General features: G+C 34.3%; 1 protein-coding gene across 1 annotated transcript; it reads right to left on the reverse strand.

The window, feature by feature from the left end:
- Positions 1-4684: 4684 nt before the first annotated feature.
- Positions 4685-27585, reverse strand: LOC126677696 (ferredoxin-dependent glutamate synthase, chloroplastic-like). The gene is made up of 33 exons (XM_050372452.2): positions 27203-27585; positions 26418-26730; positions 24989-25431; positions 24779-24910; positions 24285-24383; positions 23415-23485; positions 21536-21632; positions 21236-21328; positions 20333-20478; positions 19423-19582; positions 18506-18616; positions 18173-18388; positions 17335-17492; positions 16720-16849; positions 15238-15296; positions 15030-15135; positions 14125-14221; positions 13774-13889; positions 13464-13661; positions 13131-13241; positions 12682-12921; positions 11680-11778; positions 11171-11266; positions 10897-11094; positions 10741-10815; positions 10458-10586; positions 10265-10363; positions 9445-9587; positions 9253-9346; positions 8690-8928; positions 8515-8593; positions 5300-5383; positions 4685-5185 (listed from the first exon to the last, which is right to left on the reverse strand). The coding sequence occupies exons 1-33, from the start codon at positions 27473-27475 to the stop codon at positions 5027-5029; spliced, it is 4863 nt and encodes a 1620-aa protein (XP_050228409.1). The 5' UTR covers positions 27476-27585; the 3' UTR covers positions 4685-5026.

Below are 27585 nucleotides of genomic sequence, written 5' to 3' on the forward strand. Positions count from 1 at the left end.
AACAATTTTTTCTTTAAAATTGAACATTTTTGGAGATGAAGAACAGTCCATAAGCACTTTGAACTTGTGACCGATCAGATGAAATTCAAACTTCTTGATCCCATATTTGACCGCTAACACTTCTTTAAATGTGGAATGATAATGAGTCTCTGCGTTTGAGAATTTTTCCAATAGCATAAGCGCATATCCTTTGTTTGATGTCTTGTTCTTCTAACAGAATAGCACCCCAAAATTTATCACTGGCATCCGTCTGTAGTATTCTGGTTCCCGACTAAGGAATCTGAAGAGGTGGAATTTCTTGTGTCTCGTCTTTGAGAAGATTGATTGCTTGTGTTTGTTTATCAGACCAGAGAGGAGGATTCTTCCTTAATAATTTACGTAACGGGACCGCCTTTTGAGTGAAATTTGGAATGAAGTCTCTCAAATAATTAACAATTCGAAGAAATTGTTGAACCTGTTTTTGAGAGAAACCTTGATCTGGAAACTTGAGCAATTCCATATCTGGTTTGCAAATATACATCTTAGTAGGAGACAACATAACTTCAAATTGCTTAGTGATGTCAGAGAAATGTTGGAGTAATTTCTTATGACTGGATGTATGAGAAGAAAATAATAGAATATCATCAATATAAATGAGCGCTAATGGGAGAAGAGGCTCATAAATTTTGACCATGGCCTTTTGGAAAATGGAAGGAGCAACCTTAAGACGAAATGGCATGACTGTCCATTAATAATGATGGTTTGGTATATAAAAGGCTGTTTTATATCTTTCCTCTGGTTCGATGCCTAATTGCCAAAAAGCTCTGTATAAGGTTGAAAATACTTCTTGTATTTGATCCCATTCGATAAAAATTTCAGTCCACTGATACCCTAAAAATGTCAAATCCAGGACTATGTCTTTGTTTGGAAGAGAAGAACTAAGAACTTGAGTCCATATGTGACAACCAGGGAAGAACTGCATTTTGATTGTATTCTTCGTTTTCCAGTCTGTATAGAAAATCTTTCCATCCGCTGCCCTGAAGTATTCTTTATGGGATACCCAATATTGCGGTGGGAGCACATCAGGATTGATAATCGTCTTACGAGCACCAGTATCCATGAAAGCTATGGCCTTGATAGGTCGTGCAAACTTTTCTGGATATATCTGTATGATAACATGTGGGACAAGTTGGGAAGAAGTAGCATAAATATAGTCAGCTTGATGCTGGAAGGAGAATTGAAGATCATCATCTGAAGGATCGTCGTCACATCTGCTGATAACAAATAAACTATGTGGACCAGGCTCATATTCTTCAGAAAATAAGGATTCAATATCAGCATCATCGAGATCAACTGAATTCATTTGCTGGATTAGCTGGATAAGTTTGGAAGATTTTTTTGCTTTGGTAGGACAACTTTTTGCAAAGTGACCTTCTTTTCCACACAATTTGATTTTTTCCTTCCTCGGAACTTCTTCTTCTTAAAATAGCGCCATCTTTTAGAAGATCGTTTATGGAACCTTTTTTGTCCTTTCATCTTGAAGGAATGGCTCTTCTTCTTTGACAGATAAGTGCATGATGTAGAGGAAGAATCACATTTGACCATTAGATCTGGTCTGTTGCATGATAACTTCATCAATAGATTCTTCTGTCTGGAAAAATACATATTCAAGACCTTTTTTTGTTCACATAGTTGAGATAAAGCTCTGAGCATAATTTGATAGAGTTCTCCAAGACTAAGATTATTTATTTTCTTATCTGTTTGTTGGATCAGAGTGAACATCTTGGTAGACAGCAATTCTGGCAAAGAGGCTAAAAAGGCTTGCTTTAAATCAAGATTATTGTTGCTAGAAAGACGATAAAATCTTTTAGAGATTCTCTGGAAGTGAATATCAAGATCTTTTTTCTTTAAAGAGCAACACTTCATTTGATAGAACTCTTTTCGTGCAATTTCCTCATCATCATTGATTTTTCTCAAGAATTTATTATAAATACATCCCAAGAATGATGTAGCCGTGGATGCATTTATAAGAGTAAACCTGGATTCTTGAGGTAATCCATTAAACCAATCTTGTAACTTTCTAGTGAATCTAGAGCAGAAAACTGGAGGATATCATGAAGAACAACATCTGGTTTAAGCAATTGACTTTCCAGCCAAGCACTGAACTCTTGAATTTTATCCCTATATTGGGAAGGAGGGATATTATCCAAGGTAAAGAATAATCCAGTATCTTTAGTATATTCACCTGAAGTTGGTGCATATGTGGTTTGTGGACTGGAGAATTCAAAGCTGTTTGCATCATTGTCATCTTCTGGAGGCTCTTTATAATAAGATTGCTGAGAAGTACTCGGTGGTGCTGCCATAAATTGTATCTGATCCTCACTATCTGAGTCAGAACTACCCAGACTTTCTGAATGGCTAGATGAAGAGGATTATGTATCAATCTGACCAATATCAAAAGTAGGCATCTTGTTGGTGGCACGAGTCTGAAGAAAATTATGGATCGGATTGACCATCATTGTATCATAGGTGGGAAAAGGAGTTTTTGGTTTAGTGTCTTAATCGTCCGAGTCAGCCGAAGATGAGGAAATTTTATTGGTGGAGGGAAATTTTCCTTTTCGAAGCCTTTTATTAAACAATTCTCTTTCAAGACCAAGACTTTTAAGCTCATCTTCAGAAGGCCTTTTAAGCTCATAGACACGGTTATTTGTGTTCGTTGGTAAGGAAATATTTTGTGTATAGAAGGAGGAAAAAGGGTTTAAGGGATCTGATGTATCTATAGAAGAAGATCTGTGTTCCATATGTTTTTCAAGGGCTTGAATGCCTGCCTTCAATTTGCCTATTTCAATCTCCTTAGCACCAAGAGCATTTAAAGATAATTTTTGAATTAACACCTTCATCTCATCTTGGCCTGCTTGAACTTTGCTTTGAAGACCAGCGATTTTATTTTTGATATCTTTCTGAAACTTGTCATCTATCACTAAGTTTAAGAGAGACTTGGTCGATCTTTCCTTCAAGCTTAGTGAGCTTTTGATTCTGAGCAATAACATTCTATGTTTGCCAGTTCAAGACTGCTTCTGCTTGAAAAACCTGTTTGAGTGTACCGTCTGATTCGACAGTGGAGGGATTTTGTATGAATGGGGTTGATTTGATGGGTTGAGTGGAGGTTAAGGTTTCTGGTAAAGGAGGATATTACTTTTCATATGAAGGGGATTGAAACATACAGATTTAAAGGGTTTCTGTCACAATAGGGTTTCTATGTATTTTTTCTTCCTTCCTTATCCATTTCAGGACTTTTTTGTAGTAAGGAAGTGGTGGTGATGTTTTTGGTGGTTTAGGTGGATTATGACAGGGTGAGTTAGGAGATGAGTTCGTCTTCCATGGAGGAAGAAGAACTGGTCTTGTTTTCCTCAGTGAGGAAGACGAACGGGTCTTCCTCAATGAGAAAGATAAGACCAGTTTGTTTGTCTTTCTCCAAGGAAGACGAACTCAGTTCATCTTTTATGGAGGAAAACAAACCAGATTTGGTTCGTTTGAAACAGATCTGGTTCGTTTTTCTCGTGACGAACCCGCTTTGGGTTCGTCACAAGGAAGATGAACGAGTTTTTTGAAAATGATTTATATTATAAAAAAAATATTTAAATTTAATACAATTAATTAAATTTTTGCGTATATTAATGTCCTTTTCACTTTATAAAATATAATTATTAATAAAAATTATTAAAATAATTATTAAAATTAGAGTACTAAATAAAATAAACTACTATGTTAAGATAATTATTAAAGTTAGAGTACTAACTAAAATAAACTTCTATGTTAAGATAATTGCTTAAAGTACTAATTAAAATAAACTACTTTAAATATTTAATAACAACTATTTTAATTATTATTTTTAATCATATAGAATTATAAATGATAAACTACTAAATAAATTATTATTTTAATTATTGTTTGATATTTTGTATTTAAATTCTCTTATAATTATAAAATTTGAGTATCAATTATAAATGTAAAATTATTAAAACAGTCATCTAAGATATTAAAAAAATAAACTATTACTAATTAACTATTATTTAAATATTATTTGATAATATGACGAGTCACACTACGAGTTACATTTGAAACACATAAAACGAAACTAGTAATAAAAAAAGACTTTAGAATAAAAAAAATGTGCTAAAAAGGTGAAGTATTTTCTCTATCTTTTCCTTATTAAGGTAAAATTTGCTATTATTTTAAAAATTAGAGTGTTTTTTTTAATTTTTTCATACTTTTATAAGTGGAATAGCCGGGGCGTATTATTAGGATTATTTTGGGTCTTTCCAGTGGTCAGCCTAATTTCCTCTTTGTAATTATCCCGAAAATAAACAATACTCCCTCCGTCCCAAATTAATAGGCAATTTAGGACAAATACTAAGAAAGTAAATCTATACAAAACAAATAATTTTATAAAAATATACCACGATTACCCTTATTTAATGCAATGTTAACTTTGTTTTTAATAGGTTTTTTTTTAATATAATATATTATAATTAATATGGATATAATATGTTATTTAAGCATTCAAATAATAAATTACCACCTATAATTTGGAACAAAAAAATTTAAAATAGTACCTATCAATTTGAGCAGAGGGAATGTTGATAAAGTAAAGTTAATCTCAGTGATGATGTTTAGCTGTGAACATGAAATTAGCATAGAAAAGTTGACCAGCCATAAAATAGTCTCTTTTTCATTATTAATAATCAAACAATAGAAGCTCGCACAATGATGGGAAAAATCTGAAACGAATTTAGCTTTACACTTTCTGCCAGAAAATCAACTGTACAAATTCTATAACGCCCGACAAGCGGAATCCTTGAGGAATGATGGATCGTCCAAGGGAATGCCGCTTCTTAATTATGAAACCTGTCTCCTGGTGACCAAAGCATTCTGGATTCTCACTAAAACTTCATTCCGATTTAAGAAACCATCATGTGTAATTGACCTGTACAGGTTACACATTTGAATCTTAGGGTTCATAGCTGGCCATTTGCACTGCTATATCCTAAGCAGACTGCATCACTTGCCCAGCAACTGTTTCTTGATAGTCTGCACAAGCTTCCGGAGTGTCTTCTTCACTAGGCGGAACCAACTGCCAGAAAAGCGGAAGAAAGTTGTCCCACTCTTTCAGAATAGCAGCCCCTTTACCGCTCCCAGTTTTTTCCTATAGATAAGAAGATCTAATGTTAAATCAATCGAGAAATGGAACAATATCGCTTTGCAACTGGCATGAGTTTTCCAGCATGCATATGTTCATATTTTTGCAGTTTTGACTTACCACATGGGCTTCGATAAGGCTCTTTAGCTGCATCTGACCAACAGGAGCAGTCACTCGTTGGACCTTTACTATTTCTTTATTCACCTGCTCACATTGTAGAATTTGAGATTATGAACGAAAGATAGATAAGAGTGCCGAATATGATTTTGAGTATCAAGAAAGAAAGAAAAACAGAAAATGAAGATGCACAAAGAGCTATGAATTTATTGCCCAAATCCTAATTTCTCTCATTATATAAATGCACAAAATGACATAATAGCAAATGTACACTATGATGCAACACCGACAAGCATTTGTTTATCAATTAATAACACTCCACAAGCATACTAGAAAAACATTTAACATATACAGATGCTATCGATTTAGGAATCATAGTTGTAATATCCTATTAAATTGATTATGATATTCTTGTATGGTTGATGTATAAATACTTTGAGATATGTGGAGTCAAATAAGTTGATAGACTTTGAGATATGTGATGATATTATCTTACTAATTGTTTATGTCGATGAATGATTGTTACAGGTAGTAATGCTAGTGAGATATAGAAGCTTCGAAGCTATTTGGCCGAGGAATTTGAGATGAAAGACTTGGGGATCTTAATTAACTCAATGGGTTTTAAAGTGTCTCGGTCCAAGCAAGGACTTTGTCTCTCCCAACGAAAGTATATTTTAGATCTTTTAGCTGAAATTGGTAATTCTACCTGTGAACTTGTAAATAGTCTCATTAAGGTGACTAATGGCCTATCTATCTATCCTAACTAGGTTCCAAGTAACAAAGAGAGATACTGTAAGCTAGTCATGGATATTAATCTATCGAACCCACACGAGGCCTGACTTATCATATGCGGTAAGTATTGCCAGTCAATTTATGCACAATCCAAATGACCGACACATGAATGCAATTAATCGTATATTTTGGCTTATTTGAAGTCCTCTTCGGACAAAGGTATTATATTCTCCAAACATGAACATTTAAATATTTTGGGTTATACAGACTTTGACTTGCCGACTCTATATTAGAATTAGATAGAAGGGTTTAGGGTATGTCATTCGTTGGAGGAATAAGAAACAAAATATGTCACTGTCAGATGCTGAAGTCGAATATTGTGCTCTTCGATCATGCTACCAGCCACCAGGGACTCACTTTGTTAAAAATTATCTTAAAAGAACTCGGATTTTGTCAAAAGAAACCTATAGTTTTTTGTTGTGATAATACTGCAGCTATTTAGATACTTGACAATCCAGCACAACATCATTAAAACTGCAAACCAGCTAATCCATTTTCTTTAACTTAACATTTTAATTCATCAAAAAAAAACTCATGTTGTTACTGGTGACTCATTTTATGCTTCACTATCCAAATTGGGCATGTGTGATATCTATTCACCAACTTGACGGGGAGTAGATGTATAGAATTATGGCAAAAGGTCTGAAAAATTACCGACCTTTCAATTTTTTTTCAATAACACCCTCACCTTGTAATTTTTTCAATAGCACCCTATTTCGTATTTTTCGATTTCAATAGCACCCTAAATTTTAAAAAAAAGATGGTTTTACTATTATAAGGATTAAACTTTTTAAAATAATTAAATTTAAGGGTCATTTTATACTTTTTTCTACTTGGACAAATTCAAATAAGTCCCTTCACTTAAAAACCTTTCAAATAAATCCAAAAAAATAAATAAATATATATTAATAATTTAATTTTAAATCAAAAAAAGTCCAGCAGATCTGGTCTTCCTACTGGTCTTCCATGTTGGAAGACCAGCAGCCGCTGGTCTTCCTCGGAAGACGAGCTGCTCGTCTTCCGAGGAAGACGAGCCCTCCGGAGCGGGTTCGGTTTTTTTTTTATTTAAAATTAAACATTTATTCATATTTTTTTTTATTTTGTGAAGAAGATAGCATTTATGTATAATTTAAAACATCGTAGGATATTTAGAACTTATGATATATATGAAGGATTTTTTTTTTAATATTAACCAGATGAAAAAAGTTCAATTTAATGCTTTAGGGTGCTATTGAAACCGAAAAATACGAAATAGGGTGCTATTGAAAAGATTACAAGGTCAGGGTGCTATTGAAAAAAAAATGAAAGGTGGGTAGTTTTTCAGCCTTTTTGCCTAGAATTATAGTTGTAACGTTCCTATTTAATACTCCCTCCGTCCCGTTTAAGAAGGGACATATCTCAATTTTTTTTGTCCCACATAAGAAGGCCAAATCATGGTTATTGTGCCATTTTACAAGGAATTCTCTCTTATACCCCCATTTTCTCTTTCTATAATTAAAGCTAATACTCTACACTCAAACTACAAGACAGTAATTAATAGGGGTAAAATAAGAAATGCCAAGAGTAATTATTATTTTCTTAATCTATGTGTAAAAGGGATATGTCCCTTCTTAAGTGGGACAGAGGGAGTATATAAATGGAACAAAACTAAACAGTATTTCAACCATTATCAAATAGAGGTGATATGGAGACCAATTCACGGTAGCCTTGTTTATAAATCAAGAGACCATACAGATATATGTTAAAGAAACAACAACAAGAACAAAGGACAAAGGACATGGGAGATGACTATCCCATAAGAAATATCATCCCCTTGAGCGTTGAAAAGGAGAAAATAGCCACTAATGAAACAGAGAGATTATTGAGAGAGATCATTAAAAGACCATACCCCGACAACCTCTGTTTATTACTTGGCCTGATAAAGTAAAGTCTCGAGTGTTTCAAAGAAAAGCAATTTCCATTCTTTACTTTAGACAAATATAATGAGATAATGGGCGAGAACTAATGAACATGAAAGGACTTTTAAGAGCACTAAACTGAACTCGATGAAGTCTGAGTCGGCTAAATGGATTCTCATGCTACAAAATCAATACTAGCATAAGAGGCAGCAACATAATCTGAACTTCATGGAATTCTTATGCTTCTTGAGGATTATTTATTGGTGGAGATTCCATATTTGAAGTAGATGGAAGAATATAATTTCCAGAAGCTAATGGCCATGAAAGACTTTAGTAACATTACTGACAAAAAAAGCTGCAAATTTTTCTGAGGTTAAGGCTTTTCTTTATGGCTTGAGAACAAGTGATAACTGGAGGATGTAGAACTACTTCATAACTAGCATTGCCACTTTTAAGATTAACATATCTAATAAGAGACAGCTGTCCAACAAAGTGAAAATTAAAGGATGGGATGTATTGGGTACAAACCTTAGGTATCAAAGTGTCATCCTCATCAAGAAGATATGCCAGTCCTCCAGTCATTCCAGCAGCAACATTTCTACCAACTCTGTCAAAATTTAAACACAATAGGGGCTCAGCAATTCTGTCCTATCTATATTTCCAAGGCTACAGAAAATAAGCAAGGTAAACAGACAACACTCACTTTCCAATAACAACAACACAACCGCCAGTCATATATTCACAACAATGGTCTCCGGTGCCTTCAACTACAGCTTGAGCAAGTGAGTTTCTAACAGCAAAACGCTCTCCAGCTTTCCCTCTGACAAATACTTGGCCACCAGTTGCTCCATACAAGCAAGTATTCCCAACTATAGTAGAATCTTCAGGGCAAAAGCCAGCATTCTCCACAGGCTTTATAACCAACTCTCCTCCGGCCATACTCTGAAAACATTTAGATTCACAGTTCAGAATCATGTACCAATAATAACTCCCTGGTTGACTGACAGAATAAGCATCTATTTCGGTTTATGTTTCTACAACATAAATCAACCATCAAACTCCAAAAGTTAATTATTTAAAGTCTGGTGGTATCCATTAGGGTCACAAAAGTAACCTAGCTACTAATCAAATTAAATTGTATAGAGAAACAAACGTGCAAATAACTAGATAAAAACTCACTAGGCCTTATTGGCTGATCTAAATAACACATAAGAGTTCTAAATTCAGCCATCCAATAATTCATAGAGTTAAAATTAAAAAATAAACCTTTCCCACGTAATCATTAGCCTCTCCAACCAGCTGAATGTTCATTCCAGGTGTCAAAAAGCATCCAAACGATTGCCCAGCACTTCCAGTAAACCTGTGCATACGAAATTAAATCATTTGGCTTGAATAATCAAGATTTCCAGTCTGCTTTCTCCAAATCAAAATGTTTGCTACAAGGAATCCAGGAAATACGTTATATTCAGCTGCCCGGCAAAACCAGTGTCACCATACTTCTTTGCAACCACACCTGCTACACGACCACAAACCGCACGATCCACGTTGAATATCTTAATCGTTTTATTGACAACTTTTTCATTCTGAATGGCATCCAAGATCTGGAATACACAAATTTCATATTTCAGTAATGCAGCTAAGCAAAACACTTCAAAGTGACAATTGCATGAAATGTTGCAAAACCTAATCACCCAAAAAAGTGAGGTACTTGATTCAACATATAGAGAGATAAAAGATTTGTAGTAAAACGATTTCGGTTTGTATTTCAAGGATGCTTTTAATGGCTTATTTCTTCGAATTTTTTCCTACTGATTAATTCTATTGATCAAGTTTCCTAACATAATAGTATTATTATGTTTTCAACTTACTGGGTTATTTTCTTGAACTTTTTCCCAATTACTATTTCTTTTGACAAGTCTTTGAACACCAAAAACTATTGGAATGATATTTTTTTCAACGGACTGCGGTATTTCGGTTGGATGGATCAAAAGGTGAAGGAGCTCAAAATTAATTTTTCAAAAATGAAAAATTCACAAGAAAAAAAGATCATAATCATAGTTATTGATCCTAGATCTAAATATGAAGTCAACAGAAGCAAAATCACAAAAACTTCGAGCTTATACATCTGCAACAATGAACCAAACTCTTAAAGCTAAAATTCCTCTCACTTTTTAGCTATGGTCTCTCGTATATCTACATTTACATATACAAGGATCAAATTAAAATACATACAATTTGCTAAACTAGAAACATTCATATATTAGAGAACTTGTGTTACCTCAGGATCTGCAAGTAGAACATCATCCAAAACAGGACCATTAGTATGAGCATCTTGATTCCTGATCTCAGTGCTGCTGAGTTTCGGCAAGCCCACATTCTAGATATAAAAACAATAACTTTGCAGAATAAATAACTAAGCCACCACCAAACTGAATCATCTTATTTAAGAAAATAATGGTACAAACACATACTGAAACAATATAGCTGAGGTCAAGATGCTGAGTTTTCACTAGAGAAATATCTCGCGGTCTTAACAAATCCTTTCGTCCAATAATATCATCCAACTTCTGATAACCCAATTGTGCAAGCATGCCTCTTACCTAGAGAACAAAATTGAGAATTAATTAGTTGCAAGAAATAAGACTTAATTGAAATGAGGATTCAATTTTAGAATAACAGAATATGTCAAACTGCAGTGCAAACTATAAATGCAATAATTTCAGCAGCCAATAAAAATACAGAGAGACAGATTACCTCCTCAGCAACATAGAGGAAGTAATTAACAAGATCTCCAGGAACACCAGGAAACCGGGCACGTAATTCTTCTCTCTACAGTAAAATCCATAGTAGAATCAAACCACTGAAAACTTATAGATATCAATGCAACCCGAGACGAGGTTCAAATGATACCTGACTGGCAACACCAACTGGACAATTATTTGTGTGACAAATGCGAGCCATAACACATCCAGTAGCAATCATTGCAACAGAACCAAATCCATATTCATCAGCACCCATTGCTGCAGCCATCATCACATCAACTCCACTTTTAAAGCCACCATCAACCCTAAGAATTACCCTCTCTCTGAGTCCGTTTTCGATGAGAGTCTGTAAAAGAAACTTTTAATCAAAGTAAAATATTGAATTTTCATAAGCAAATCACAAGGCACAGAAGTATAATAACCTGATGAGTTTCTGTAAGTCCAAGTTCCCAAGGACCACCAGCATGCTTAATGGAGCTTATAGGGCTTGCTCCTGTTCCACCATCATGCCCTGATATCTGAAAAGCCAACGATAGACATCAGTACAGGCTTCTGAAATACTGCTTTGAAGTAAATGTTTTTAGGAACAAATGCAAAAATAAGGAGGGGAAAAAGAAATTACAGCAACCAACATACCATCTGGAACCCGGAATTCAAACTATCAAGAAAAATCAGGCTTCTGTTTTACCTTTTGCTTTACATGCTAAATGGAAAACTAAGTTCTACTAGCGCATAAAACCGAATAGTTGGTTTACATCATAAAAAAAATAAAAAATTGTTTAGAATATTTTAAGATTAATGGTAAGAAAGTTGGTTTCAGCAAAAAGAAAAACTTGTATGCTGGACTGGATGTTCCAAATATTGGAAGATCTTGAAATGACATGGATGCAAAAAGCCAATAATAAGTAGAAAACAGATCATGAGCAGGTACCTGTATGATATCGGCATTACCCTTTGCAACACCGGAAGCAACAGTACCAATACCAGCTTCTGCCACTAGCTTTACAGATACCTTGGCCTTAGGGTTGACCTGTACATTCAGAAGATATTAAGCTCATAGTTAATCGAGATTCGAATCGAGAATCGAAATTTTAATTTTTTGAATCGAGAATCGAATCGAATCGTAAGATTCGGTGTAATTGATAATTTTAATTATAAATAAAATATATTATATAAAAGTAAATTTTTATTTTGAGGAACTATAAAATAGATATTGCAGATCTTTTAATTTTTAATATGTTAAGTATAAATACTAATGAATATAAAATTATGAACTGGTTATGTTCTTTATTTGAATGTTATTCTTTTTATCTAAGGTTTAGGGTATGTGTTTTATGTCAAAATTTGTTAACATGTCAAAAAGTTAATTGTCACATCAGGCAGACTCTACCCACACTCCACCCTCTACTCTCCTTAATTTGTGTTTCTTTTTTAACTTTTCCTATTCTTTTCGTACCTTCATCTTCAACCTCTTCATCTTCAACCTATTCTCTATCTCTACAATTTTTCTTCTTTTTCTTCTTTTGTGTTCTTTTTTCTTTTTTTATTCCACCTCTAAACCTCTTCTCATCTGCTTCTTTTTTCTTTTAAAACTGAGTCTCTTATGAACAAAGCTTACATAAACATAACAGAATGTTTTTACATTTTTTCAAGCTTTTACAAGAATCGTTTGAATCGACCGAGTCAGTCCGAGTCTAACGATTCAGGTCCGATTCGAACAATTCAGGTCCGATTCGAACGATTCAGGACCGATTCTACCCACATTTCGATTCTCCTAGTAGATTCGACTCGTTTTGCTACTGAATCAACTCGACTCGGACGAGTCGACTCGTGACTCGTACAAGTCTAACAACAGTGATTAAGCTATTATAAGACCTCGGAATAATTAAAATTCAGTCAAGAAAAAACATATTCAAGATAGAGCTTAAATCACCTGATGAAGATCATATATCAGTTGTGCAAGATCTTCAATGGAATATATGTCGTGGTGAGGGGGTGGAGAGATAAGTGGAACTCCAGGTTTAGAATTTCTTAGCCTTGCGATATATGCGCTAACTTTCTTCCCAGGCAATTGGCCCCCTTCGCCAGGCTTGGCACCTTGTGCAATCTTAATTTCCAACTGATCTGCATTGACCAGGAATGTAGGGGTGACCCCAAAACGTCCTGACGCAACCTGAAGAATTAAACATCAATTTCAGAAAGTAAATTCTGTGTAGAACTTTCAGAGACAAGCCGAAATCCTAGTTAACTAGCTCGAAAAGAAAGTAGATTTTTTTTCTTCGCAAGACATGCAATTGACATCAGGGACCCAAAATCTACTTCTTATCACTTGCATATGGTGTCATATAGAATTCATTCACAAGCAGAATTCATCATCAAGACCTGCTTAATAGCACTGGTAGCAGTGTCACCATTTTGAAGTCCTTTGAGATGTGGTAGTGTCGGAGAATATCCATCAGTGACATCTGAAAGTGGGCTCCAACGAATTGGATCCTACACATGAAAAACGGAAAAAATGAGGACACTTAGAACAAGCTTCATGATTTCAATTTGAACAAATTCAGAGTTAATATGTGCATGCAGTTGTGTGAGTGTCATGTATGGATAACATAGCAGAGATTGGGTAGCCTTGTGGGGAAACATTTATCCCTCCCCAGGCCCGTCCAAAACATTTCATGGATAGACAGATAGATAGATAGATAGATAGCAAACTACCTCACCACCTTCTCCTGAATTAGATTTTCCACCTAATCTGTTCATTGCAATAGCAATTGACTCATGAGTTTCTCTTGAAATAGCACCAAGTGACATTCCCCCTGTACAAAAGCGTTGAACAATGGAGGAAGCAGGTTCAACCTTTCCCAGAGGAACTGGAGTACGATCAGTCTTGAATTCAAGAAGATCACGTAGAACCTGCAATCACATCAATATATTTATAAAACTCCAAGTGCAGCAGAAGAAAGACAATAATTGATAAACCAAATACGCCAAAGACCATAGTATATTAATCAACTTCGGCACTCACATTCACTGGCCGGTTAGCTAAATGCTGCTGATAAATAGAAAATGCACTTTCACTCTTTTGCCGAATCGCTTTGTGGAGTAGTTTTGACATCTCTGGGTTATTTCCATGATACTCCCCTGTTATGTATTACGTAACAGATATAATAAAGTTTGCTTCAGAATGTTCAAAAAAAAAACCTTAAATTTTGAAATTTCATAAATTATTTTTTAATATCAAATTTGTAAAAGTCGAACTTAAACCTTAGACTTATCGCCAAAAAAGTTGAGATAAGATTTCAACAAGGTTTTAATAACTAGATTTGGACAATGAGCCATTTGAAACAATGAAAAATACATGGGTCAAAACGCATACCTCCAGGTCTGAATTGTATAAACCCAAAATTTTCCAATCTTTTCGCTGTATCCTCAGAGAACGCTTTCACCCAAAAAGATAAAGTCTCCCTTGCCAACTGTTGGTAAGTAGAACAAAAATGTTAAAGATAATTGATGCCTGAAATTGAAAAAATAGCACATTGCATGGTATGTTGGTAAAAATAAAGTATAGATAAAATCAACTGTGTGGATGACCATCTCATAAATCGCCAATTTCATGATCCCAAAATTGAGTTCAAGCATCAGTAGTTATATTCTATCAAAAAAAGCATCAGTAGTTATATCTATTTTTCAAATAGTTAGGCGCAATATCATTTCATGTACATACTATTCCAAGCTAAGAAAAGGACAGCATTCCCTTATCAATAGTTAGCTAATTTGAAGATTTGGAACTTGATCTTATCGCCTCTTAAATCTAAGGCTATATGTTTGGTTAATGGAATAGGTAAGGAATAGAATAACTATTCCATATAGAATGCTTATTCCTTGCTTTGGTTCATGGAATATTTTTTCCATGGAATTGTTATTCCGTGATTTTATGAATAAGCATTCCTCTAAAAAAAAAAGAACATCTATTCCATGCGTTACGAATAGCTATTCCATTGCATGTCTAATTCATTCAATGGACCAAACATAACCTAATAGTATAAGAAAGTAGTGAATGTAAATGCAGCATAGTTCATGAACATTGAAATCATATCTTGCCGCAGAGTTGCAAACAAAACTTGGAGCAATCTTAAAGGAGACATTAATGTAATAAGTAAAGACTTCATTGCACATGCCAATAATTGATGGATCATGTTATTAAAATAAAATAGAATAGTAAACACAAACACATTAAGAAAGTGAGACGCAGTTGTATATGAAAATCCGTGCTTTTAGTACCTCATCAAAAGTTGCTCCACCAATAGTTGACTTACTCCCACAAAACGCTAGATCAACAACCTCATTACCTAATCCATAAATCTCAAATATCTGGGCACCACAGTAGCTAAATACAGGAAAAGAAAGCATATCAGACATGGAAAAGGGGCATATCTTCAAAATTGATGTGAATGACAACAGTCCTAGAAAATAGAAATTAAATGTTCACCTTGAAAGCAATGAGATGCCCATCTTGGAGAGGATTTTTAGAAGACCAGATTTTACGGCCTGGAATAGTAAAAGATAATCAGTGTACTGCAGGTCAACTGTACTAATATTATGCGCAAAATTAAATGATATTCTAAAGGCTGAAACCATAGACCTTCAGTATCATCTTTCCAAAAATTATCAATGTCAATGAGTGTTTCCCAAATGCAAACAGGGCTTTTACCCATTTAATAAGAGAGAACTAAATTTATCTAGCTCACAACTCCCAAGACTTATTAACAAATAAACAGGTCATTGATCCTGAACTTTCAACTTTTTTTCATTTCGATCACTAAACTTTAATTTATTTTTTCTTTTTAGTTATTAAATTTTAACTATTTTTCAATTTAGTTTTTTCCGGCCAAAAATACTTAGGTGGCAGCCGAATTTATTTATTTTTACCTGAAAACTTGAAATGTATGCAGAATTTGAGCTAAAAACTCATTTCCAAACTAGAATTATGCATGTTTGATAAATTTTCAGGATAAGACTAGAAAATCCAGTTGCCACATGTCAAATTCCGGCTGCCACCTTGGTATTTTTGTCCGGAACAACCAAAATGAAAAAAGATGAAAGTTCATTAACCAAAAAGAAAAAAGTTTTTAGTGACCGAAATGAAAAAACATAAAAGTTTAGTGACGGAAATGAAAAAAAATGAAAGTTCAGTGGCTGAAATGAAAAAAAATGAGAAGTTCAGTGACCGTCAGGATTAAAACCCCCAAATAAACAGAAAAACTACGGAGAAGTACTAGGGATCATTGACGGTTAACAAAATACAAATTACACGAAATGTTGTATCTGAATAACAGATTTAGAAAGCCATTATATTCCTCCCTATAAGTAACAGTTGTTACACACTACTAGCATTGGGATTTTATTGCCTAGACCAATACTCATATGAGTTCAGTCCCACATTATATGGGGCAATGTTATCAAAGGCGAGTCTTAGGCGAGAGGCTCCTAAGGCGCCAGCCTGGGCAACTCAACCGCCGAGAGAGGCTGGCGAGTTCCCAAAGGCATGTGCCTCTGGCGCCTCTCTCACGAGGTAAGGCGCTTTTGAGGCGCGGCTTTAGGTAACTTAGGGCCATGTTGACATTTTTTAGACATTAAAATAAAACTCTAATCTCAGTCCTCTATCGATGCTTATTATACACTCATGCACGCTTAATTTACCAAAAAACATAAAACCATAGATTATAGACTAATTGATTATTGATTGATTGTTAAGGTATTATTTCGTAGATTAGAATTCCCTTCCTAGAATATAATTATGTACTTATATAAATAGCAATGCATTTGTTGACATAAAATACAAAGAATTTCATTCTCAATTGTTTAGTAACAAAAGTATTTAGCATAACACTTAAAACACATCCCAGTGCTCTTGCACTATTTATAATTAGTACGGAACAACCAATAATATATACACACACAATTAACTAACCTTGCAAAAGTTCTTCTGAGCCTGCTCCATTGTTACAGTAGGCATCTTGCCATTTCGCATCAAATTCACAGTTTTAGTACTCAGACGCCATTGCCGACATGTTTCCAATGCCAAATATGGACATACAGCACTGAAATATAATTTAAGCAATCAAATTTTTAATGTGGATGTCAAACACGAACAAGAGACTGGCCCTATATTGGTTATCAAACAAAGCATGCAACAGTTATGACATTGAATTTTGTATAGATGAATGTAGAGCATCATAAGAGCTGTACAATATACAGGGCAGGATTAAAGTAATTAATATAGAAGAAACAGTTAATACAATAATTATTTAAATTAAAGGTCCTAAGATAAAGAAAGTACAAACGATATTCATGTGACCGATAATAACTTCAATTCAACTCAATTGATACAATAATCAGTATGTAAGTTTTTTCATGTCTTTTATACAGTACAATACAGTGAAAGACCAAAGGTTAACTTTAACCCTAGGTGAGCAAAAGCATTGAGAGTGCCATCAGGTATCATAATATATAATGTAAATGATTTTAAAACAAATTGTACCCCCACCATTTTTAACATATCAATTGAAAGTGACATGAAACTGACCTTGCACCATATCCAATCAAACAGGCAAAGTGATGAGTGCTGAAGCACTGAGCAGTGTCTGCTATGATGGATGTTGACATTCGCAATCCATTCTGAATAAGATGCTGATGAACAGCACCAACAGCAAGAAGAATTGGCATTGCAGGCCGAGTAGGCTCCTGAGAAAGAAAAATATGACATCATTGAGTGTCAAGATGCACCAATCTCAAAGCAAACTTCCTTGAAGGACCCGGATGGCATGAGATATATATATATATATATATATATATATATATATATATATATATATACGCATATACATATTAGTAGATGCTATAATACAACATTACAACCTTATAGATGCAATGCACACAGGCAGAAAACATCTGCGTGCGTAGAAGAAAAAGAAAATAAATTTGGCCTTTAATCAGATAAATGGACTTCAAGATCAGCTATAGGCTTACTTATAATTTTGTATAAACCTAACAGCCAACTTCCCATGTTTCAGATACCAGAGCAATTGACATGCGCATGCGCATGAGTAACCCACACTCTCAGACACAAAGACAGTTCCCCTACCCTCCCTACCCACTCTCTCCTCCCCTCTCCCCTAAGGTAACCTTCTAAAACAGACTGAATAATCAGCAGTCTTTTCTTAAACCTACATGCCAGAAAGAGCACCAACAAAAAAGAAGTTGAACAAATTTAATAATTCCACTACAAACAATTGTTGATTAAAAACAATGAAGTGAAAAAGGACAAACACTAGGGAAGAACAAGAAATAGGAATCATTCAACTAAATCAACATTCATATATTTCATAAGGCTTCATTGCTGGAAGATACTAAATGTAACTTACTAGCTCATCAGACCGATCAGAGAGAACAAGCAGTTGGGAACCATTTCGAACAGCTTCATCAGCAGCTTCACAAAGTCTAGCTAGTCTTCTTTCCAAAGTACTCTCAACCCCTTTACGAATATCAAAAAAGGTCGGCAAAACTTGAGGTTTTAAATAGGGATCCTTAAGCAATGACTCGAGCTCTCCTTCATTCAGTACAGGACTAGATAAGATAACCTGGTCCAAAATACTGAAGTATTAATTGTATTCTACGATTATAATTAAGGAACATTGATTCAAAGAATCATCATATGCACCATTTCGATTCAAATAAATACGATAGTAGAAGGGCACCTGCTTAGCATTTTCAGGTCCAACCTCCAATATGTTTCTTCGCTTCCCAATATTGACTTCAAGTGACATGACTAATCCTTCCCTAAGAGGATCTATAGCTGGATTTGTAACCTGTGCACATAGAGTAATAAACATGAAAAGTAGGAATCTGTTTGACATTGACTCATATTAAAATTCACAATGGTTACAAATAAATAGTAGAAGTTCTTAAAAAAAGATAATTAACTGAACCTGTTAAAAAATCCTAAACATGGCGAGAAGCAACTCAACACTTAAATTAGGCATCTTAAACTTTATTAAACAAATATAGGATATCAATTTTAGTTTTCATCAAGAAAAAAAAGCCCCAAAGCAGATGGGTATAGACACTCTAGACCAAGACTACATAGCATATAGGATATATACTAGGAGCTGAAAACAAATGCTAAGAGGTTCCAGAAAGAGTATGCTCATTAGCTGAAGACAGATGTGGGGGGTTGGCGGCAGCAATGCACTGGAATATAGGTGAAGCTTTCACACCTTCAAGTATGCACACACAAAAATAATTAAACAAGAAATCAAAGGCACACTTCACTTCTTATCATGTGGTTCATCTATATTGGATACTGAAACATGTTCCCTCACAGAATAGTATATATAAAAGATCACACGTTAGTAAATTGCACATGTATTCAAAAGAATTGTTAGGAGCGTGTCAATATGCATTGGCATAATAGAGAACATCTTAGCAATGTTTTGAACAGAAAATGAAGATATATCAACCAAGTAGTTGCATATTTTTTTTTTTTACCAAGTAGTTGCATATGGTTTGCAACCATACCGATCATAAGAAATTCCAGAAAAATAAAGTGATTTTCTAACTGGATTAAAAAAAGGTCACTGGGGAGGGAGAAAAAAGAAAAACAGATTTAAGGTACCTGTGCAAACCGTTGTTTAAAATAATCATAAAGCATATGCGGCCTCTGGGACAATATTGCCAATGGAATATCGTCACCCATGCAAAATGTAGGCTCTTTCCCTTGTGAAGCCATAGATTCGATAACCATTTGGACATCCTCACTGGAGTAGCCAAAGGCCCTGTTACATGAGTGAAATGGTGAGCAGTAACCAAATAGCCGTTACAGTATAATCTGTATCAATACATGCATGAATCTGAACGTGCATGTAGTATAAAGCTCCGGTGTCCAAAGTTTATCTTTTGGTTCCGTTTATTCTCTCTAAAATGAGCCAGTTACCAGAAATATGCCCAATTTGTCCACTTCCACACAGTACCTAGCTCATTACTCACCAAAACTGTACCTTATCAGACTGCAGTTGCAGCTATGCAGTTATTCGTATTTTCTCCTTGCTCAATCAGCAGTGGTGAATGCTGGGTCCTCAGCAAGGCCTAAGGAATATGAAATCCTATGTTTGATTTGCATCAACTAAAATCACTGGGACTCTCGCATTATTCAAGAAAAATGGAAGGTGAATCTTAAATTTATGTAGGGGCCTTTGCATGTTCAACAAAAAATGTGAAATTAATTAATTTACAAATACCATTTATTTAGCAGAGGTGAGTAAACTTAGAATACTCTGGATTTCAAAAAACACACACCACCGTTTTTTGGAAAAAGTTTATTCATAAAGCTAGTTAGAAACTTCTCATAATAGGATAAATAAAAACCTCTTTATAGCATAATCTAGACACGGAAGTGACATGATTATAAACATTGATCCAATTCTCAGTTAGCTCTTTTTTCTTAGGTCTAGTATCAATAATAATTTCCAACAAAAATATTACAAATCTGATGCATCTCAATTAACAGATGAAACCAAAACACTTACTGTTGGCGCCGTAAAATTCCTTCATTATCCAAAACTGTTGCGGATAGGAAATTTGCAGATTTTAGGGATCGCAGGTTTTCCCTGACCCATTCCCCGTATGGATTTGATAAAGCTACTCGCTTTTTAACTTCAGTGTTCTCATAAACCTGAAAATTGGAGTCATTCCAAAACTTAAATAAATTATCAAAGCCTCATATCTTTGTGGAAAATATCAAACTACAAGAGAACTCGTGAGTTTATATTTTAAAATGTTGAAGATTGACCTATCTAAAATACAATCTGATTTGCTTCAGAACAGTTTTTGAAAAGTTCTAATCTTTCTCAAATACAGCCTACTAAGCTAAATTTTGGAGAAAACCCTTGCTGCAACTGCTAATCCCATCTGGGTGAATAATAGTTAAATTATGAGATACTAGAGCCAACATTCTATTGTACTGGATTACAATTAGTCATTTTCGGAACGCATCATATTTTTCCCAATGAGGTTTCAACTATAAATATTGGTACACAGATGATCATCTTAATAAACAGCAGAGTATCCATTGCAAGTTAGAGAATAGCAACTTCATCTAGACATCAAACATTATTTGATTGTTTTCGATAGTCCTCACGAAAGCGACGATTGGTTTTAGTTTGCCCATAGTGTGACAATGAAGCATAATCAAACTCTTCAAACACCAAAACTAAAAGTTATCAACACCTAAGAACACTACATACAATCATAGCATTGCTGCTAAAATTAATGAATTATAAACTTCTTAAATTAATTTGAGTTACACATTAAAGAAAGAATTTCAGCATAAGCAAATCCTTTAATCTTAAGGATCAGCAATAATCACCAAGCTACATGAAAAGCAATTTACTTAAGTATCAAGGTATACCAACAAAGAACGTTACACAAACCTGACCACCAAGCAAATCCACAGATATCATCATTCCTGGACCTAGACGGCCTTTTGCCGTTATTTTTGATTCATCCATTGGTACAACACCAACCTGAATAACAGAAGGTATGGTTAATGCTCTAAATAAAGAGTCCACAGCATAATGCAACATCTTAAGAGAATAATTAGAGAGCATAATGGAAGAAAGTTAATTAAACATCAAGAGGAGCTCTAACTTTCACTATACATTTGAAATTAGTTTCCTTCACATTTTTAAATGATAAAGTATTTTCAGGCCAATAGGAGATGTAGAACACACCTCAGATGCAACGTATACAAAATTGTCTACTGTCCGCCAATACCTGGCGGGACGAAGTCCATTTCGATCAAGACATGCACCAACTGTTTTTCCATCACTGTGCCATTTAGATAGAATATCAACAATCAGAAAGGAGGACACCTGGGAAAAACAAATGTATAACTAAACAATATAACTCCCAAAACCAAATTATTTCTCTATAGATTCAAATGCATATGTGGCACCTATAGCTTGCATTACAGATAGATGTATACACATCAATCGGTTCGTATAAGTGCATTTGCATGCAATCTTTTTACTACCGTTCATATTAATAAACATAGACAACAACATAATGTATAAAGCCTGATTGTATCACATAAAATCCGTAGCAGCATGTATCTTCTTCAATTCATTTCATAGACCACTTTCGCTATGCATATATCTCTAGTCAAGAAACACTATACAGATAGTACAAACATGCATATGAACAAAAAGCCACAAATACTTAATAACCTAATTTAGTTAAAAAGATCACTGCACTTGACATTTAATAGTATGCTGTCTCAAAAGTTATAGGTTTTTGTCCCTAGGTGAAGCATATAATTCTAGCATACTTGGAAGTACTAAACACGAACCTAGCCTAGAAGAAAGTCTCACGTTGTAAGATAGTAGATTTGTGTCATTTCCTTGATTTCTCATTTTAAGGTGTAGTGAATCATATCAAACGTTTTGTGACATTGTCATAAAGTTGAATAATCTAGAAGACCAAAGAGAAACAATATAAAGAACTGCACAAAGTTTGATAAAACACCATTATTGAGTTGCTACAGGATCAGGGGTACTTCGAAAATACATGAAAATGGAACAATTCAACTGGTTCAGTTTGCATGATTTAATGGTTGTTTAACTTAAGTGCTTCAAATTCACCAGACAACAATTTAAACATTTGTGCAGTAACTTATAGGCCAACTGAACAAATTGTAATTTAGCCTTATTTTGTCCTTATATATATGGCCATACAAATTTCTTGTGAAGAGCACATGGCAAGAGGCCCCTTCTTCTTTGCACATCAACGGAGGTCATCTATCTTATGTTTTCATCCCCGTGCTTCTTTGTAGAGGGACTATCTGATATAAAATCTTAGATAGTTTATTTCAAGGCCTGATCATCTAAAAAATTCAAACTTTTTCAACTTTCTACAAATCTAACCAAAACTTTTAATTTCAGTAATTTTATCCCACTTTTACAAATCGACAGCAATTTTGGCTAACTTCAATAATTGTACAATTTGATATGTATTTTTAGTATTTTAAATGATGATAAAATTGTATATGTGTTTTTTGAATGTTTTCACTTTATTTTGGTATTTTTACATATTTAATTTCTAACAATTAAGTTTCTTATGCATAATTTTACATATCAATTAACTAAATTTTTGGAATTTAGCTAAAATTGCTGTCAATTTTTACAATTGGAATATAACTGCTGAAATTAAAAGTTATGGTTAGATTTGCAAAAAGTCGAAAAGGTTTGATTTTTTTAACCATAACGCCTTATTTCAATGATGAGCACCAAACTAGCTTAGGTGTTCCCCCATGCATTGTGCCTTGCACCTGCTCTTTAGTGTCTCTAAAACTTGCACAGCTACCACTTTTAAGTTTCACAATATTGAACAATTCTAAATTATTTTCAGGCAGCTCACAGATATAAACTACTATCTGGATGTATTCACACTTTGAGCACAAAGTTCAAGCACACAGAAGTATTTGTGACAGGAACAGCTTATTAAGACTGACTATAGAATCAAAATATAGACCAGTACTTTGGCAGACAAGACAAACAGTTCTATTATCAACCAGTGATATTTGAAATAAAAGTAGGCCCCTAAAATGCTTACCTGAATAAGAGTAAAGCAGGCCCATCCCAAGTTTCCATTTGACCTTTGTAATAGTCATAAAAATCAACAATCTGGAGACGATGAAGAAATTACATAAAAGCCAAACATGAAGAGGTATCTTTCAAATAAATTAGCACTAATTATTCAACTTCAGTCATTGAATAATTCAAAGGAAAACACTGCGTTGAAAGCAACCAAAAGAGCCAAGAATACCAATCATTACCAAATACTGTAATACAGCTGAGTGAATAAGAAAAGATCCAGAAACTAAAGCTAAAGACACCACTTTTAAGACTACATTAAAATGAGTTATCATTAGACATAAAAACTCCCAAATCCAAATCTTTGCAAGAAAAGAAAAAAATAGAAACCAAAAATATTCATCTGATTAAAAGTAACAAATAAAAGTGCAACAAGACAGAAATTTCTTTAGAATAGCAGACTCCATATGCACCTTTAGAGGTGAGCATTCGGCCGGTTTGGTTAAAACCGAGTAGGAAATCCCAAAACCAAACTAACCACGATCAACCGAATGCTCAAAACCGAACCAACCAAACTGACGGAAAAATTAAAAAATTCAAAACCAAAGCGAATAGGTCGACAATTTGGTCGGTTCGGTTAAAACCAACAAAAATAAAATGAATAATTATAAATTTTAAAAAATGACAAATAACAAATATTCAATTTATTTGGTCGGTTCCGCTAATTTGGATTATCCAAATCTCAAACCGAACCGAAAGCCAAATTTTGAAATCCTATAACTGAACCGACCAAATCCAAATTTAAGACCAAAAATCATAGGCTCGGTCTCTGTCGGATTTCCTCAACCCTATGCACCTTACATAGAACCTTGGACTTAAAAATTTGTACCTCAGGATATTTGATCATTAGTGTCGGATGGTTCTTATATGCCTCTGGGACAAGAATCATCAGAGCCTCTTCAGGAGTACGACCACTTCTTATTAACAACTGAAAAAAGCAGAAACAAGGAAAATTCAGAAGAGAGGTAAAGCAAAGGAGAAAATGAACATGTTATTAGTCAACAAACCTAGTGACATCATATTCTGATAGGAAATGAAAATATGATTTTCTGAGCAAGTATTCATCAAGTCTATCTGTATTCTATATGTAAATATGCAAAAACATAGGATCAACCGTATTTAATTTCAAATGAGTACCAAAAGCAAGCAAGATTGCACAACTAGGTTGTAAAGACTTAAACTGGAAATGTTGGCTTCTGCATTCGGTTGTCCTCATTCGGTTGTATGTAAAATGTATGTAATGTAACAATTTTCTAGATTGTAATGCAGTAATGGAAAATGTATGTAAAGTAACAATTTATAAAAAAAAGTACTAGCTCGTACCTCTGCTGTACTATCTAGATTTGCAGAGTCTGATGCCTTTGGGTTTCCATAAGGACGGATTTCGTTTTCGCGACCATGCCAAACAGGAGATTTTAATGAACTTTCTCGAGATTGCATCCAGTTCAAGTTCCCCTGCATTTACATTTTAGAATCAGGAAAGGTGAATTTCACATGACATATACTAACAATTGTAAGAACAAACTCTATAACCTGTATGGTATTGATTTCTCCATTATGACCGAGAAAACGCATCGGTTGAGCAAGAGGCCACCTTGGACTAGTATTTGTACTAAACCTTCGATGATATATGGCAAAAGGTGATTTATAAAGATCACTTTGAAGGTCAGAATAAAACAATCCAAGAACTTCAGAGCGAAGCATTCCCTTATAAACAATTGTTTGATTAGACAAAGAACAAATGTAAAGCTCATCAGCCCAACTTTCTGAAGAAGCTGCTCTTTCTATAAGCTTCCGACATATGTAGAATTCTCGTTCAATGTCGTCAATATTTTCTTCCTTGACAACTCTAACAAACACTTGTTGTATGTTGGGCATGGTTTGTTTTGCATTATAACCTACAACCGACTTATTTATAGGAACAGGCCTCCACCCAAGCACCTCAAGACCTTCTTGTTTAAAAACATCTCCAACAACTAAAAACAATAGAATTTTGCAATCAAAAATCCAATCAACAGTATGGATTGTCAAACAAAGCATTACATAGATAGATTAGATTGCAACGAAAGGATAGAACTCACTGCATAATATTATATATATATATATATATATATATATTGACAAAATGATTTTGAATATCCACAATTTTGACAATTTTGTTAATATATCCCTAAAATATAATTTGAACATTCTAGTCCGTCAATTTTTAAGCCATATATATCCAAATTTCAAATTATACATATTTTTGAGATTTATTGTTATAAGTTTTTGATTGCATGAATGATTATTTTACATAATTGATCTTTAATTTAGTTTAGGAAGGGTTATTTTGATTTAAAATGATAATTATGTACCCAAAATAAGTTTAAATTGAGGACTGGATATATTTGTCTAAATTTATAAAACTGGCGAACGAAAATGTCAAAATACCTTTTAGGGATAAAATTGACAAAATAGTTAAAGTTATGGATATAAAAAAAAACATTTTGCCTATATAACATAATAGAAATCCACACTCATCAACCACTCATTCTGAGAAACGACAATGAAAAAAGAAGTTTTGAATATTTTCAACACATGCCAATAGTAAAGACACACTTCACTTGGTTGTCGGAGACACTCCTAATATCAACCTAAAATATTGGTGAATAAGAACAATGTTTTCTAATAAAAGAATGAATGTATCTGAGCATAGTACTAACAATATCATCAGATAGCACCATCAAACAAAAAGAACTAAGCTTCCTATCAAACTCAAAGGAAAATTTGTCATGTGAAGAACAACAGTTAGAGATATAACCTCCATTTGAATAATATTAAACAAGAACATCAAAGTAGATATAATTAAAATGCACGTGAATACATATAATAAAATGCTCATCTCATGTAAAACAAAACTTAACTATAATTAATCCCCAAAAAAGACATAGATTTGAAAGAGCTCGAAATTCTTACTACTCACCTTGTTTGGCTTGTTTCATTAAATTATCATCATTGGGAAGGAACACCATCCCAACACCTGTGTGCAATTTATCAAAGGAAGCAATCCCTTGCGAGTCTGCCCAATTGTTAAATAGATCCCATGGAATTGAAGTCATCAGCCCTGATCCATCGCCGGAATCATTGTCTGCCCCACAACCACCACGATGTTCCATGCAGCCAAGCGCTGTAAGGGCATCCTTAACAACTCCATGTGATGCTTTGTTTTCCAAATTAGCAATAAACCCAACTCCACAAGCACCTCTTTCTGATATAATGTCATCCAAGTTAGCAACCTGAGGAGTGCGGAGACCAAGTAAATAGAAGCAAATAAAACGTCCATTCCTCGATTATGGTTAATGAAAATACATCAATATACTAAACAAGGAGAATTCCCCTCCAATGCCATTGTTGAAACAAAAAGGTTGTTCCTGCAGCATGCATATTTACCTCTCCTTACTGTTAGACTATTCAAAAAAAATGTAAATTTCCAGCTGGAAATTACTAAAATAGAAACAATGTATGAACACTAAATTGTAAAGCTGCCGTGTCGAAATTGATAACTTAAAATTGAATTAATCCCACATTAATTGGCGACATATAATTCACCAATCAATTCAGTATTCCTTCATTCTATTCCACTGGTTCGTATAATTCACCAATCAGTTCATTCGAAATAACAACAAATATTCATATAAATCCATTCGTGGATTCCAAGTCGCTAAATACAGTTAAAAAATCAAGAATTTTAGGAAGAGACAGCAATACCTTAGGTTTCAAATCGGGTTGTGATTGAGCAACAAGAGTTGACTTTGATTTTTGCACAAATCGAGACAAACTGTTACGAGCAATGGATGAATTGGAAGAAGAGAGGCCGAATCGCCTGCTTCGTCTCTTGGATTTACAGTAGAGTCCAACAAAATCAACAAACAAATGATTCGTATGCGCTAGAACCGAACACGGTGGCTTTGCAGTAGTGTTATTAGTAGTGGAGTAGAAGAGACGCTGCGCGGACGTCGACGACGTCGTTTGCAGAGCCATGGGATAGTAGAGGTCGAGTGAGTCAGTTAGCCAGTGAGGAACAGAAAAAAGGGAGAGAGAAGACAAAGAAAAAGAAAAATCGTGTGGAGAAAAAAGGATAATAAAAATGT

This window comes from Mercurialis annua, linkage group LG4, assembly GCF_937616625.2.
Source record: "Mercurialis annua linkage group LG4, ddMerAnnu1.2, whole genome shotgun sequence".
Taxonomy (NCBI): domain Eukaryota; kingdom Viridiplantae; phylum Streptophyta; class Magnoliopsida; order Malpighiales; family Euphorbiaceae; genus Mercurialis; species Mercurialis annua.

Coding starts and splice junctions, on each gene's coding strand:
- LOC126677696 (XM_050372452.2), bottom strand. CDS start 27,475: ATGGCTCTGCAAACGACGTCGTCGACGTCCGCGCAGCGTCTCTTCTAC. Junction 20,479..21,235: donor TGGATTTGCTTGGTGGTCAG/GTTTGTGTAACG, acceptor TCCAATTTTCAG/GTTTATGAGAACACTGAAGT. Junction 8,594..8,689: donor TGTGTTGTTGTTATTGGAAA/GTGAGTGTTGTC, acceptor AAATTTTGACAG/AGTTGGTAGAAATGTTGCTG.